This window comes from Helobdella robusta (assembly GCF_000326865.2).
Source record: "Helobdella robusta unplaced genomic scaffold HELROscaffold_52, whole genome shotgun sequence".
Lineage (NCBI taxonomy): Eukaryota > Metazoa > Annelida > Clitellata > Rhynchobdellida > Glossiphoniidae > Helobdella > Helobdella robusta.
Window position 1 is genome coordinate 701,694 of NW_008705269.1, and position 16,200 is coordinate 717,893.

Below are 16,200 nucleotides of genomic sequence, written 5' to 3' on the forward strand. Positions count from 1 at the left end.
ACATGAAAGATGGTTTTTAGCAGATCAAATTAGACACTGAAAATACTCGTCTCTGCACCTTTAATACACCCTTTGGAAGATTCTCATTTCGTAGACTTTCATTTGGAATATCATCAGCTCCTGAAGTGTTTCAGAAGAGAAGTTTTGAAATTTTTGGAGACATTGATGGTGTTCTCATAGTATTTGATGACCTAATCATTGCAGCAAATGATGAAACAGAACATGTCAGCAATGTAACCAGTGGTGTCACAAACGTTGTTCAAAAATAATTGGTACTTTATCTAAAGTGTCCAATTTTGTTTGTCCTGCTTGCACCAATCCACAACAACAAATTCGAAATAGAACTGTTTTTGAAGCCATTAAAATAGAGAAAGTCACATCGTTTCAATATCTAAGGAGTGTTCTGGATTGTACTGGAACATCTAAAGCTGCCGTTCGAGCACGCATACGTGCAGCCTGGAATAAATGGCATCTCCTTGCCTCTATATTGATGCGGCGTGACATCCCACTACCTCTACGATCAAGACTTTATAAATCTGTGATACGTTTGGTGTTGTTATATGGTGCAGAAACATGGCCAATGACAACCAAACTGGAACAACATGGCCAATGACAACCAAACTGGAACAACAACTTCAACGAACCGACATGAAAATGCTCCGATGGATGCAACGAATTAGTCTGAAGGACCACATCAAATCTACCGAAATCCTGCGTCGTGCTGGTTTAGATGATATAAAGGACGAATTCCGGCAACACCGTCTGCGGTGGTTTGGTCATGTCAAAGTGGAAACAGTGTCATAACTTCTCTAGCAGATGTTGAAGTACCTGGCACACGTCCCAAAGGCCGTCCAAAGAAGTCCTTGTCGCAAACAATCGAGCAAAACATGAAAGCTCTAAATTTAAATGAAATTGATACAACTGATCGTCTAATTTGGCGCAAAAAGTTGATGGCAAAGAAAACAACGTCGTACCTCGGGAAACCGGGTCCCTGGACGCAAAACGAAGGTTGATTGATATTGCACTTTTACAGTACAGAAATGCTCCATTATCAGGTCTTGATTTTAGTCCAGCGCAGCTGTTAATGAGTCGTTCCTTAAGAACCAAGCTTCCCACAACAAGTCAGAACTTACATCCAATAGTCGTAGATGAAAGAGATAATCTAGTTTACAGACAGCAACAACAAATAAAGTATTATGATCGTAAATCGAAACCTCTTCAAAGTTTGAACGAAGGAGATGTAGTAAGTATGAATCACAATGAAACATGGAAACGTGGAATTGTTCGTTTTAAACATCAAGCTCCTAGATCATATATTGTTGACACAGAGGATGGTTCAACTTTAAGACGGAACCAAAGAGATCTCATCTACACCAAAGAAGATCCACCTATATGCGCAGCACCAGTAGATGATAGCACAAATCATTTTCCACCATTAGAGGTAACACAACCACAAAGGTTGGAATCCCCAATTCACCCTCAGTGCAACAGATGACACTACACAGTCTTCCCAAGAATCCATTCTGAGGACACGGAGTAGTCGTTCATCAAAACTCCCTGTTAGATTCAAGGACTATGCTCTTAATTAGATATGTGTATTAAATAAAAACAATAAAATTGAACTTTTAAAAGGGGAGATGTGACATTTGTATCTTTATATATTTAGTATCTTCTGGACTTTTATCAAAAAACTGGTATATCGTAACGCACACTCGTATTGGACTGAATTTATATTACTTAAAACATATAAACATCGCACATATGAACATATACGTACACAAGCATACACACATACACATATTCAATAAAGAAACACCACAATGTATGAGCATTCAGTCAACCAGAACCAAAAACCTAACGAAACCTAGAAAAGTGGTCAGATAATAACAAACCATAAATGAGATTTTTAAATCTACCAATAGATGCAGAATTCTTAATATACACGGGTAATAAATCCCAGAGACAAATAGAAACTGAAAAATAACCGAATTTGAAAAAAGATCTAAACGTGGTGTGGGTAAATAAAAATCGGGTCTATATCTTAAAACTGTCGAACACATGGTCTACATATTTGATCATAAAGAGACAGACAATAATTTAATTTATACAATTTATAAATGAATAAAAATGTGTACAAAATGTGTAACTGATTTACTTTTAAGATATTGTTTATACAGTATTACTGATTGACAGAGCATATTTATTAAGACAAAAAAAAATTCGTAAATAATAATTCTGACATACATTAAGAAGATGGAGATTAGATTTAGTGGGAAAACCCCAAATAAGAATACAATATGTTAAATAAGGCAATCAATCTTCGTTTTGCGTCCAGAGTCCCGGTCCCCAGAGGCAGGACGTTGTTTTCTTTGCCATCAACTTTTTGCGCCAAATTAGACGATCAGTTGTATCCATTTCATTTAAATTTAGAGCTTTCATGTCTTGCTCGATTGTTTGAGACCAGGACTTTTTTGGACGGCCTTTGGGACGTGTGCCAGATACTTTCAACATCTGCAAGAGAAGTTATGGCACTGTTTCCACTTCGTTTGACATGACCAAACCACCGCAGACGGTGTTGCCGGCATTCGTCCTTTACATCATCTAAACCAGCACGACGCAGGATTTCGGTGGATTTGATGTGGTCCTTCAGACTAATTCGTTGCATCCATCGGAGCATTTTCATGTTGGTTCGTTGAAGTTATTGTTCCAGTTTGGTTGTCACTGGCCATGTTTCTGCACCATATAACAACACCGGACGTATCACAGATTTATAAAGTCTTGATCGTAGGGGTAGTGGGATGTCACGCCGCATCAATATAGAGGCAAGGAGATGCCATTTATTCCAGGCTGCACGTATGCGTGCTCGAACGGCAGTTTCAGCTATTCCACTACAATCCAGAACATTCCCTAGATATTGAAACGATGTGACTTTCTCTACCTTAATGGCTTCAAAAACATTGCTATTTCGAATTTGTTGTTGTAGATTGATGCAAGCAGGAGAAACAAAATTAAACACTTTAGATAAAGTACCAATTATTTTTGAACAACGTTTGTGACACCACTGGTTACACTGCTGACACTTGATTGAATTGTTACCTACATCAGCTTTACAAACTGAACAGGGCCATCGTTCAGTAGCTGTGGATTGTATGGGTTCACCAGTGTTCATTGCTTTCGTTTTGCTGATGTTGACTTTGAATCGGCGAGTCTGGTGTTCCAATCTTCAAACATCTGTGCTGCATTCTGCTTAGACGTGGCTGTTAAAACGATATCATCAGCATATATTAGATTCCAAAAGTCACAAGTGCGTATCGGTTTTGTGGTTTCTTCCTTCACAGTTATAAATAACAGTGAACTGAGAATCGAGCCTTCGTGAACTCCAACGCCGATGTCAAATGCATCTGTGTTTTCAACCGTTGTGCTGACGAGAGTCCTAGTATTCGTATACATTTCCATCACAAGTCGAACAAGATATTCTGGAATAAGTTGTCGACGTAGACTCTACCTGATTGCTTCACGGAAAACTCGATCAAATGCTTTTTCAAGGTCTACAAAAATGTGTGATAGTTGTTGATGCTTTGCGAGGTACTTCTCTTGCAGTTGCCGAAGGATGTGAACTGCATCAATTGTTGATTTCCTCGCTAGGGAACAAATTGATAATTTCTGATTGTGATGCACGACGTTAATATTCTCTCCACTGTAGCTTGATCTCATCTTGTTCAAGAACCATCTCCTTTTTGTCATTTTTGATACATGAAGCACCAACTATGTCTTTTTCGTACGCTTTGCTTGTTTTGCTATATGATACAGGGATTTCATTTGTTCACCTTTTTTTAGTGAGCCACTCTCTGCACTAATCTGTCCGAGCCAGTGCAACTTGACGTTTTGCATAGTTGTAGCGGGTTCTTAGCGGCAAGGTTGAGACGTAGACACAAATCAAAAAAAATTTTATTCTGTAAACTGAAAACTATACCAAATAAATATACAATGTCAATAAAGAAAACCAAAATAAAAGTTAAAGTTCGAGGTTAGTGTGCAGACTTGTTCCTGCCAGTGCTGTGACCACGTACGAGCGGATACTGTTTCAACTTCTTCACTTGACAACAATGTAGGATCCTTCGAACACTGGTGTTATGTGGGGTTAACTCCTTCGGTTCCAGCCGTCTTCTGTACCAATATTGTACCACCTATGCTTTACCCAACCGACAAACGTTGTTGTTACGTTAAAAGGCAACTACTTCGTTCGCCACCCTCTAACCCAACAGATAACTACTTCGTTCGCTACCTTATGTTTGTCGTCGTTGAGCTCGTAACAATCCCGTACCGTATTTCCAGCTCTCCCGTCTAACCACTGACCAACTACCACCCACGTACCAACAAATGAAACTTCTCCCAATAATAACTTAACAACCAACAGCTACTTCACCAACCACGTTTGCGTGTCCAATTTCTCACCAACAAAAACGCCAACTCTACCAACTAATTTTCTACAATGAAATTAACCAACTCTACCAACTAATTTTCTACAATGAAATTAACCAACTCTACCAACTAATTTTCTACAATAAAAATAAACTTTCTTTCTGTTTGACGAGACCGGTCTTTATTTACACGACGCGCCGTCCTACCCCGCAGCAATAATATAATTAAATGATGCGGCGCTTAACATCTACCCTTGAACCGTGACATACCTCCTCCCCAACAGTTGAATATTCTACGGGGTAGAATATTCACTTCTGTGTGTGTCTGTTACTTCTCCATCCTTATCCGGCTTTTCCGCCAGCCTGGTGAGAAAGTCAGCGGCGTTCTTGTTTCCCGCGCGGTATTTGATGTGTATGTCAAACTCTTGCATGGCTAACCCCCAACTCATTAACTTTGAACTCTTAGGAACTACATCCGTTAGATACGTTAAAGGATTATGGTCTGTGTATACATGGATTGTCGACATACAGATCCATCCTCTGAACTTCTGTAATGCTCACAAGATGGCATATGCCTCCTTTTCAATGGTAGCCCACCGACGCTGTGTATCCGACAGTTTTTTGCTAGCGAACGCAATGGGGCGTTCTTTTTCAAGACTATCAATTTGCACCAAGCAACATGCCACCGTGTGGTCACTAGCGTCAGTGATTAAACCAAACGGTTGGGTGTAATCGATGGTATGTAAACCTCCAACATTCTTCAGCTGATGAATTACTGTATCCAAACTACGTTGATGCTCTTGTGTCCACGTTACATTCCCATTACCTCTCCCTTTCGTCAATTCCGTTATGTTATCCAAAGTTCTGGCTAGATGTGGGATGAAATTGTGGAAGTAATTCAGAAATCCTATCAATTTTCGTACTTCCTTCTTCGTGGTTGGGGGTCGGATTTGATGTATTTTCTGCAACTTTAGTGGATCCATATCAATGGTACCCGATCCCACCAAGTGTCCCAAAAATGGTATCCTGGCCTGTGCAAAACGACATTTTTCTATATCAAACGTTAGGCCAGACTGCTCCACCACCGCCTCAAAAAAAACGTCTTAAATGCATGACATGTTTCTCCCAATTGTTGGAGTATACGGCTACGTCGTCTATGTAGGCCTCTGTGAATCCTTGCACATGTCTCGTTAGTTTCTTCATGGCTCTTGTAAATGTGATACTGGCCGACTTCAAACCGAAAGGCATACGGGTAAACTCAAATAATCCAAAATCGCAAACAAAGACGGTCAGCCATCTTGATTCCTCCTCCATGGGTATCTGCCAATAACCACTTTTAGCATCGAAGCCACTTATATATCGGGCTCGACTCACTTTCTGAAGTACATCCTGAACATCAGGTGTAGGAAAACCATCTCCCTCAGAATGTCTATTCACATATTGGTAGTCAACGGCCAACCGGACAGTGCCATTTTTCTTTATGATGCAAACAATGGGACTGACCATTGCACTTTTTGACGGAATAATGATACCCTGCTCCAACATCATCTTTAATTGTTTCTCAACTTCCGGTTTAAGTAATTCTGGTATTTTGTATGCACGCAACCGTTGCGGTCGAAACTTTTCATTGATACTATGCTGTACGGTTGAATATAATCCCACCCGAGGTTGGAATATCTTCGCATGGATTTTCACTATCTCCATCACTTGTTTCTTTTGTACATCTGATAAATGAGTCATGCTCTCTATCTGTCTTTGTACCATGTTCACCTCTTGTGTGCTCTCCGGCTCATATGAATGTAGATGACCGAAGTCCTCTTCATCATTCCTTAGAATGACACAATTATTCAGAGCAACTTCCTCGATCCGTTGGTTATACTTCCGTATATGATTCACATGGACATGGTGTTTTTGTCCTTCTAATTCAACTATGTATGAATGTGGGGATTTTACTCTCACAATGGTATCAGGCCCTTGCCATTTGTTACACCATTTGTTCCTCCACATCGAGGGAACTAGAACTATGACCATGTCCCCCAACTGAAATCTTCGACTTGTACTACGTAAGTTATAGTGATGGGCGTACCGTTGCTGTTCCTTGTCAGCATGATCCTCCGCGTAACCATGCGCGACCTCCAAGTTGTGTCGTAACTCTTTCAGGTATACATCAGGTTGTTTTCCTAGGTTTAGTGGCAAGCAGCGTTCTCCCACCCATGATTCTTTTAAAATCATTAAAGGACCCCTAGGCAACGTTCCATACAACATGGTGAACGTGCTAACATGAGTGGTCGCTGAAGGTTTCTCTCGAAGAGCCCACAAAACAAATGGTAACATACGATGCCAACTCCGAGGATGATCTTGCGCCAACTTCTGGATCATACCCTTTAACGACTAGTTACATCGTTCCACCACTCCTGCCGCTTCCGGATGTCCCGGTGTATTGAATCGAGGACTACATCCCAAATTTTGAAGCAATGCCTGCGTTATACCACTTGTGAAGTTAGTACCCCGATCGGAACTGATGACCCTTGGTATAGAGTAAGTCATAAATATCTGCAACAGCACCTCACATGTCGCTTTGGCAGTAATGTGCCTCATCGGGTATGCCATGGGCCATCTAGTGAAGAGATCCACCACAACTAAGGCGTAATTATATCTTGGTTTGGGTCCGCTTTCCGTTGATATCATCGGCCCAATACAATACATTACCAGATGGGAAAACGGTACCTCCTCCTTCCTGGAAATGGGAGTTATGGGAGTTCTTTCTGTTATCCTGACCGGGTTTCTCAGTTGACATATTTTACAAGAGTGACAATATCTTCGTATCTTTTCACACATTTCCGGAAACCAAAAGCTAATGGCTGTCCTTTGTCTTGTAGACTTAGCAGCTATGTATCCAGCAAACGGTTTATCATGTCCCATTTCCATCACTATTTGAAGCCTGGTTGCTGGCAAACACAACTGTTTCACTTTATAACCCATAAAGTATAAAATGTCATCTTCGATGAAAAAATTCTTTTTTTTCATCTTCGCCCACTCCCAACATTTTTTGAGCGTCTGACATTTACGTTGTTCTTGAAGGAATTTTGCCTTTTCCAGCGTACAGCCACCTTCCACACTCTCTTCGTCATCTTCATCTCTAACATTACATTTATTATTCTTCATCGTCGCATCTTCCTGACTACCATCATTATCATGAACATCCGCCTCTTCATCATCGACCAATCGACCACCATCGCTACCAACCCTTGCTTCCCCTGACCGAACCACATCTCCAACATCATCTACCTTATCTGCTTCATCCGACTGACCAACGTTACCTGCATCATCTGCCTGATCAACATTACCAACATTACCTTCCATCTTCTCATCCTCCTCACCATCAACGTCGTGATCCTCATCACCATCACCACTGCTGGCATCCAAATTACAATTATTAATTCCACTGACTTCATCATCTTTCTCCTCATCAACCTCATGATCATCAACTATATCTACAATACCACCGCCATCTATTTTACAATTATTATTTTCAGTAACTAGTTCATTCCCAACCTTATCTAACATACTGCTGCCATCTATTTTACCATTATTAATATCGTAGTTATTGTAAGCTACTTCCAATCTAACATTGATTTTCGTATTATCACCATTATTGTTGTGAGTACCTTTACTGCCAATATTGTCGTCGCTGCTATTGCTGTCGTTGTCATTGTGGGAAGTGCTTTCACTACCACTGTTGTTAGATCTCAATTTACCACTAGCGTTGCTGTGGTCGTTGCTACTGTTGTGAGCTACTTCATATCGTCCAACATTACTTTTATTGTTATTACTATTATTGTTGTGAACTGTATGTGTACCAGCTTTGTTAACCTCATGTGATCTAACAATGCTTTCATCATTACACTTATCATCATTTTCACTGACACGACGTTTGGCTGCATCAACACCATCACGCCTATCAGATCGTCCACACCTCTCTTGACATGGTATCTGGAGGCTATCAGGGTTGTAGAACGTCAAGGTGCTCTCATTCCCCAACTTGATTGGTGTGATATTCTTGGTCATTTCGAGTTTCACGGCAGGTACCACATACCTGATTGACGTTTGTGCTGGGAATCCCAGCACAAACGTCAATCAAACAACAATTGTCGTCAATCTCCTCGCTGCCATCGTCAGCTCCGTCACGGCTTTTGACAATCAGCATAAACGTCAATCAAACAACAATCGTCGACGATTTCCTCGCTACCATCATCAGTTACCTCACAGCTTTCGACAATCAGCATAAACATCAATCAAACAACAATTGTATCTTAACATCAATCACACAATTGCATATATATCCTTCATTTTCTTTTTGTAGATGACATTTGCATACACAACCGCGCAGCTGCTTTCACTGGCGCCTGCAGCCATCTCGCGACCTATCCCTAGACCCGCTAGAAAAATTTTGTTCCGGTTGAGGATCTGGAGGCCTCGGAAGGGTCGTATCAGGCTTAAGCACTCGTTGTCTGCAGTAGATGGATCTCATAAAAATTCTACAAAAACAATTCTGGGTCTTCTGAATGCTCGTTCGGTTGTCAATAAAGCGGCTCTTCATGACACCATTGTCGACAATGGAATTGACATACTGGCACTCACGGAGACTTGGATCTCATCTGACGCATCCAATGCAGTGAGGCTGGCCCCACCTGGTTTTTCTGTGGCACATTATCATAGGCCTGATCGGCGTGGTGGTGGCCTCTCTGTTGTGTACCGGGCGACATTTCGACATTCAGCGCTAGATTTTGGTATTTTCACAACGTTCAAGCTGCTTGTCACCAAGCTCGTGTGCCCTGAGTCGGCTATTATTCTCGCCGTTCTTTATCGCCCTCCTGGTCCGGCTGTTGATTCGTTTTTTGAGAAACTGGAGACTTTGATAAATTACGTACATTTATCTTCATCTTCCTTTATAATTTGCGGCGATTTCAACTGTCCTGGTAGCGAACGTCTCTCTTCCCTTCTGGAAAAAAATAACTTATCTCAACACGTAAGCTTTCCAACACACCGGTGTGGTAATACTCTTGATCTGATCATCACCTCGACTTCGTTTTCCGACAGCATAAAAGATGAGAGATCATCAGATGTCACCTATTCTGACCATAAAATCATTCTTGTGGACATATGTACATTCAGTATCCCGCCCCTAGTTGAAACTCGTACATATAGGTCTATACATTGCATTAACCTAAACAGATTTCAATCTGACTTAATGGCTGTTGTCGATTCTTTGCTCTCTGCTTCACTGGATCTTGATATGCTGGCTTCAGCCCTTGATCGGAATTTGCACAGTTTGCTGAATCGACACGCTCCACTAAAAACTATTACCATCAGGCGTGGCCAAAAACATATCTTCACTCTTTCTGATGAGGCACGTCAGTCAAAGTGAGAGTGTAGACGCCTAGAAAGAAAAGTGCGGCTGGATCCTCGTCACGCGGTAAAACATGCTTACAGGGTTTCAAAAAATGCAGCTAAAAACGCCATTCTCAAATCTAGAGCGGACTGCATAAGCTCTGAATTCGGTAAATTAAATTCAAACCCTCGTTTCCTGTGGCGCTTGGCTAACAAAGTTCTTCACAGCCACCCTGTCCATTGCTAAAATGATACAGATTGCAGAAGGCTGGTTAATTCCTTCAGCACATTTTTTCAGGAAAAAATAAAAAAAATACATCTTTCAATATCCACCGCTATCTCTAAATCCACCTCTGTCACTTTTCCTGCTTGTCCATATAAAGGCGACATCTTTCTTCAATTTGCTAATACTGATTGTGATGAGATGACTAAACTCATTGCCTCTCTACCAAACAAAACATCACCCATTGATCCTATTCCAACCTCAATGCTAAAGCAATTCTCGTCGATCTTAGCACCTATTCTGGTCAAGTTGACTAACACGGGTTGCTTTCCTTCACTTTATAAAACTGCTCAGGTTTTACCAATACTGAAAAAATCATCCTTAGATCCTGATGACCCGTCAAATTACCGCCCTATATCAAACTTATCAACATTCTCAAAGCTACTTAAGCGCGTCATATTGCTAAGACTACGTGCCCACCTAATGTCCAATCATAATTATCCAAATCTTTAATCTGCTTATCGTTTTCATCATTCTACTGAGACTGCATTGCTATACATTGCTGATGATATTTTTAATGAGGCTGGCAACCGAAAAGTAATCATTGCAGTTGGGCTCGACTTGTCCGCAGCCTTTGATACCATCAGTCACTCGGTTCTTCTCGAACGCCTACAACAAAAATTTGGGGTAGATGGTCATGCACTATCACTGATTAGATCTTACCTGAGCTGCAGACAGCAGTTTGTGAAGCTGGGAAACCATACTTCCTCTACCTGCTCGATCGACACTGGAGCCCCTTAGAGTTCCGTCCTTGGTCCAATCTTGTTCACTACCTAAGTATCTCCTGTCAGCGACATTTTTAGTAAAAATGGATTATTTTTTCATCACTACGCCGATGACACTCATCTGTATACATCTGTCACTTCTGGTGATCTTGAAAGCAGCATTCAAGTCTTAAGCAATTGTACTAGCGAGATTTATCTGTGGTATGCTAATAATTTTCTTCTTCTCAACCCCAACAAATCTGAAATTATGGTCATTGGGACACATCAACAACTGTCGAGAAACAGCAAGGTCCACATTGCCTATCTCGGATTCAATCAAGTTGCTTGGGGTCACTTTGGACACATCTAAATTTTAATAAACACATATCAGAAATCGTCAGATTCTGCAACTATCACCTCTGCGCAATAAGACATATTAGACATATGATTACATGTGATGTTGCTGCTGCCCTTTGCAGATGTTTTATCCTTTCTAGATTAGACTACTGCAACTCCTTATTGTATGGGGCCTCACGTGCATCTGTCAGAAAACTACAGAATATCCAAAATAAAACTGCTAGACTTATATTTAATAAACCTCGTTTTAGTTCTTCCATTCTCTTTCCAATGCTTCATTGGCTTCCTATTTCCGTTTGAATCATCTTCAAAATTGCAGTTCTTATCTTCAAAACCCTTTTATTAAAATCCCCAACATATCTATACGACCTCATATCCAGACATGAACATACTAGATCACTCTGCAGCAGCTCAACAGGTTTCTTAAACATTCCCGTTGCCGGATCCCGCCTGGCTGGCCGCGGTTTTTGTCACGCTGCTCCGTATGTCTAGAATGCGTTGCCTCTAGAGTTAAGACAATGTTCCTCGTTGAGTCTTTTCAAAAAGGGATTAAAGACTCATCTTTTTAACACGGGCTCCGGGCGCCGATGTATGAATATATATATATATATATATATATATATATATATATACATATGAGATTTGCCATATCCATTATATATATCCATGGTGCAGTCATTCAACCAAGTCTCAGTCACACAGGTCATGGAAAAGCAATATCTACAATTGTTAACCAAAGCACATAGCTCAGTCATCTTGTTATAAAGACTTTGACTATTTAAATGAAGAATTGAAAATAATTACTTTAAATATTTGCGATCCGACAATACTCCTCCACCAGATCGTCGCCTATGTGTTGGCGAACGTGATGAATGAGGTCGAATTGTTGGATCACGTCGGAGTCTCCAATTTGTTGCGCTAATGTATGAAAACACCAAACCAGGAAAAGTAGTGCGCAGGAGTTCTACTCACCAGCAGCCCGAATACTTATCGGAATAGTATTGCAGTTCTTCCTTATTATATAGCCCCCAGGATCTATCCTGTTTTGTTCTGTTGAAGAACGATCCGCATTGGACCTCGTTGCATGTTTCTTCGATCACGTCGGGGTTATGTTTTAGTTCAGAATTGGAATAAAATTTAATTAATATAATCAAAATTGTTTTAACAAACATCTTAACTAATTAATTATTTAATTCGACAATAACCGATGTTCTCGCATAGCAAAACAAACGTAAATGAACAACTTGATTACAACCAGGTGGAACAACTTAGCATGCTTTGCTTGCTAGCTTAAATTAGTGTGATGTTGTGTAGTGAGCCATACAGTGGCGGATTTAGGGGGGAGGCATTTCCCCGTTATCATCAGTTTAATTCAAGACAGCGTTGAATAATAAAAAAAAAATTTGAGATCGAATCTTTTTAACAATAAAAAATAACGCTGATTTATTATATAAATTTGATACAAGTTTATTTCAGAACATAATTCATATTTTATACTTAAATAATGTTTTGCGGCACAAAATAAAAATAATTCATGTTTTCTTAGTATATTTTTTTATTGAAAACTAATATCAACAAAAAGTAAATCAAAAAAGATTACAGTCTTTACTTATTTAGACTTTTCATAATTTTATGTTTTGTTCGCAGTTTATTCCATTTACGATTTGGCGCGTCTTATATTATTTTTTTGTGTTTCATAAAATCAGTTTGCATTTGAATTCGTTTAAAATTTAAAAAAATATCTTTTAAAAAAAGTAGTATTTTAAACTTTTTTCAACCAGCTCCGGCAAAGAAACAGAAGCAGTGCGATGATCTCAATACAGTTGAGGCCGTTAATGGTAATACCTAGATATTTCAATAATTGCATATGAAATAATTTTGTATTTTTAACTAAAAAAATTAGCAATAAGCTGAATAATAAAAACATTTTTTGGGTTAGGGTTAATGCGTACCAGTCATTACCCGACTAGACTTGAATTAAGTTTTTAGTATTTAACTATTTAGGTCTGGTATGAAAATTTAAAAATTTAATCTCAACGTTTTTTTTTCCAATATAAAATCTGATGTCTTGGAAGAAGGCCTTTCATTAAATTTAAACGATGACATGACTGATGTTTCAGACAAAACTGGTAATTCATGTCAGAGTTTTTCAAAGAAAACAATACCTTTAGATATTGGACAATATGCAACTGCAGAAATCTCAAGCATTTCGAATAATTTAAGATATGATCTTTTGAAAAATCCATGGAAACCTGACGAGAATTATAAATTTTCATTTGTGTTGGATGGTAAAAGAAAACGGTTTTTTAAATTCCATTGGTTTCAAGAATTTTTCTGGCTGTCTTATTCTGATTTGAAAAAGGAGCATTCTGTAAGTTTTGTGTACTTTATGCTAATCGACATCCATCATGTGGCTCAGTCGGAGTATTTGTTATATCACCTTTAAATCGTTATAAATCAGCTTTAGATCAATGTCGCTGTCATCAAGCGACATCTTTTCATAGAGAGGCTACAGAAAAATCAGAAATGTTTTTGAGTTTGATTAAAAATAAAACTAATGTTTTAGAGTTATCAAACTCCGCTCTTTCCACAAAAAATAGAGCAAAACAGAAAATTGCTTAACACTATTATTGAAACTATAAAACTTTGTTAAAGACAGAATTTCGCTTTGCGTGGACACCGGGATGACGGTACATTAGATCTCAAATCTGAAAATCTGTAACAATCAGGGGAATTTCAGAGCGCTTTTAAAATACAGTACTGAAGATCCGCCACTGAATGTATATGTATTATGTATCACCCAGTTGTGAGCCGTATATTTATTAAAAGAGCTTAGCTTTTGCATAAAAACACCACTTTATATCAAAAAAGGTCGCCAGCCTAATTTTGGCAACGCTACCACAAATCTTGGCCCCCTGTCCAAATTTGAAAAAAAACTTTTAAACATTTTTAAAATTTTGGCCCCCCCCCCCGTCAAAGTTGTCTAGATCCGCCACTGGAGCCATCCATGTCCTGTCGAGACATTCATGTCTAAGTCAGAAATACCTCGAACATATACCTTGTTCATAGTTCATAAACCCATCCAAGTGATGTTAATATCTTAATTACTTTGAACTAATGGCCGATTAACACACCAAAAGCTGGAACTAATTAATAACTGACAGATTGTTATAAAACATTATATCGTGTGTGTTGTGTGTGTGTGTGTGTGTGTGTGTGTGTGTGTGTGTGTGTGTGTGTGTGGCTGTAAACGAACGTAAGCCTTCAACAACATCAACCTGAGAAAATTATTAATACAAAACCATTCCAATGATCGAACACCATTCAAAGTATTATTTTCAATTATAGGGCGAAAGTGTCATTGGGCGAATATTTCAATGATCGGGCGTATCATCAAAAAAATTATTTTTTATTTTTGTGTGAAAATGTAATCTATCGAAAATCTTGAACTTACGGAATAACGATAAGCTTGACCATCGTTGGAAGCTATACGACTGGTGTTGAAAATAGAAATCATTGAATTTACAACATTAATGTCGGTAGTAACAAGCGTCAAAGTTTGAAAAATTGGTGCCAAAAGTAATATTTTTGATATTGATAGCTTGAAACTTCCTTTGATAAAGAAATCCAGCATTAGAAGAACTCGATGCAGCTAATCTGAGGAAGGAACTACGACAACAAAACCTCGGCTCGAAAAGAGCAAAAGCAGTTTTGATAAACTGCCTATGGGACGCTCTAATAAAAAAATCGATCCAGATGAGTTTGATTTTCCGGATCCTAGGGAACAAAAGCTTGCCAAAAAGAATAGAAATATTGATAAACAGACAGTCGAATTATAAAAAAATAAGTAGAAAACTTGATCAATGATAGCCGAATTACTAACAGCCAATGGAAAAACAGCGCCTCATGAAATAAATCGCGATTAAGTGTCACTCGAAAACACCGAAACAAAATTAAACAGCTAACTGGACGTATTTAACCGAAACAGAAGAAACAGCTATAAAAATCCTGATATCAGCTTATTCAACTACCTACAATTACATTAGCAATTGCAAGTCAATCCTTCCTACGGATGATTTCAATTGTGGTACAGGTGTTAATCGTGAATTAATATTTGCGACGCACGTTCTAACGTTCAAAAAGGTAGTTATGGTAATCGTGAAGATGATGAAGAAGATGAAAATGAAAGTTTTGAAAATATTGAAAAAGTTGTCAGTGGCAAAGATATTGACACTTTTGATATGCAGTAGGATTACTACTCGGATCTTTCTACCAGCAACTTGCCTGTTTTCATTTCCATTTTTTTTTATTTTGAAAGAAAAAAAAAAGATGATGAAAAAGATGAAAAAAAAAGATGATGACGACGATGAAGGTTTTGAAAATATTGGAGAAATTTGCAGTGACAAAGACATTGAAACTTTTGACAAGCAGTGGGACTACCATTTGGATATTCCTGCCAACAACTCGCCTGTTTTCATTGATAACAACGACAGGAGTAACAATAATAACAACAACGATTTCAATGCAATATTCACCATCAAGTCAACTTTTGATAATTTGAATAATTGGGAGAGCATTAATCTAAAGATCAACGATGACAGTGAAGATGATTCTTATGCTGATGCAAATATTCATACCGAAAACAAATTGGTGACAGATGATGTTTCAAGTTTAGAGAAAACCCTTCTAGCATGCTCTTGGAATGAAAATTTGATCCTTGCCTACCTGGATGACATCAACGACGGCTTCATTACTGATAAAGAAGAATTCTTTATTGTTCCATCATATTGTTATTGTTTGATCACCAGGAAAGATGTGAACAACGAATATTACGATATGCATCAGTTATCCGACTTGCCATCATACATTTGGTAAACTCATTAGAAAGAAAGCACTTCAAGTGCCAACAAAATCAAGAAAGGACTACGACTTCTGCTGATGGTTAGAAGAACCAAATCAAAAGAAACGTGGCGTGACCAGGAAAGAAATAACGCAGGTTTTAAGAGCAAAAGTCAAGTCTGGTTGTACAATCTACGGCGCAGAA

The 16,200-nt window shown here is 38.9% G+C and overlaps 4 protein-coding genes across 4 annotated transcripts; 2 read left to right on the top strand and 2 right to left on the bottom strand.

Moving 5' to 3' along the window:
* Positions 1-4,646: 4,646 nt before the first annotated feature.
* On the bottom strand, positions 4,647-8,489 carry HELRODRAFT_179124 (hypothetical protein; the record flags this gene model as incomplete). Its single annotated transcript, XM_009027969.1, has 2 exons — positions 4,647-4,714; positions 7,490-8,489. The coding sequence occupies 2 exons, from the start codon at positions 8,487-8,489 to the stop codon at positions 4,647-4,649; spliced, it is 1,068 nt and encodes a 355-aa protein (XP_009026217.1).
* A 295-nt stretch (positions 8,490-8,784) lies between these two features.
* On the top strand, positions 8,785-10,059 carry HELRODRAFT_179125 (hypothetical protein; the record flags this gene model as incomplete). The annotated part of the gene is made up of 2 exons (XM_009027970.1): positions 8,785-9,845; positions 9,915-10,059. 2 exons carry the CDS (start codon positions 8,785-8,787, stop codon positions 10,057-10,059), a joined length of 1,206 nt encoding a protein of 401 aa, XP_009026218.1.
* Positions 10,060-11,431: 1,372 nt separating this feature from the next.
* On the bottom strand, positions 11,432-13,650 carry HELRODRAFT_179126 (hypothetical protein; the record flags this gene model as incomplete). The annotated part of the gene is made up of 4 exons (XM_009027971.1): positions 11,432-11,610; positions 12,129-12,246; positions 13,322-13,408; positions 13,597-13,650. The coding sequence occupies 4 exons, from the start codon at positions 13,648-13,650 to the stop codon at positions 11,432-11,434; spliced, it is 438 nt and encodes a 145-aa protein (XP_009026219.1).
* A 532-nt stretch (positions 13,651-14,182) lies between these two features.
* On the top strand, positions 14,183-16,031 carry HELRODRAFT_179127 (hypothetical protein; the record flags this gene model as incomplete). The annotated part of the gene is made up of 3 exons (XM_009027972.1): positions 14,183-14,247; positions 14,780-15,003; positions 15,118-16,031. The coding sequence occupies 3 exons, from the start codon at positions 14,183-14,185 to the stop codon at positions 16,029-16,031; spliced, it is 1,203 nt and encodes a 400-aa protein (XP_009026220.1).
* Between the last annotated feature and the right edge of the window lie 169 nt (positions 16,032-16,200).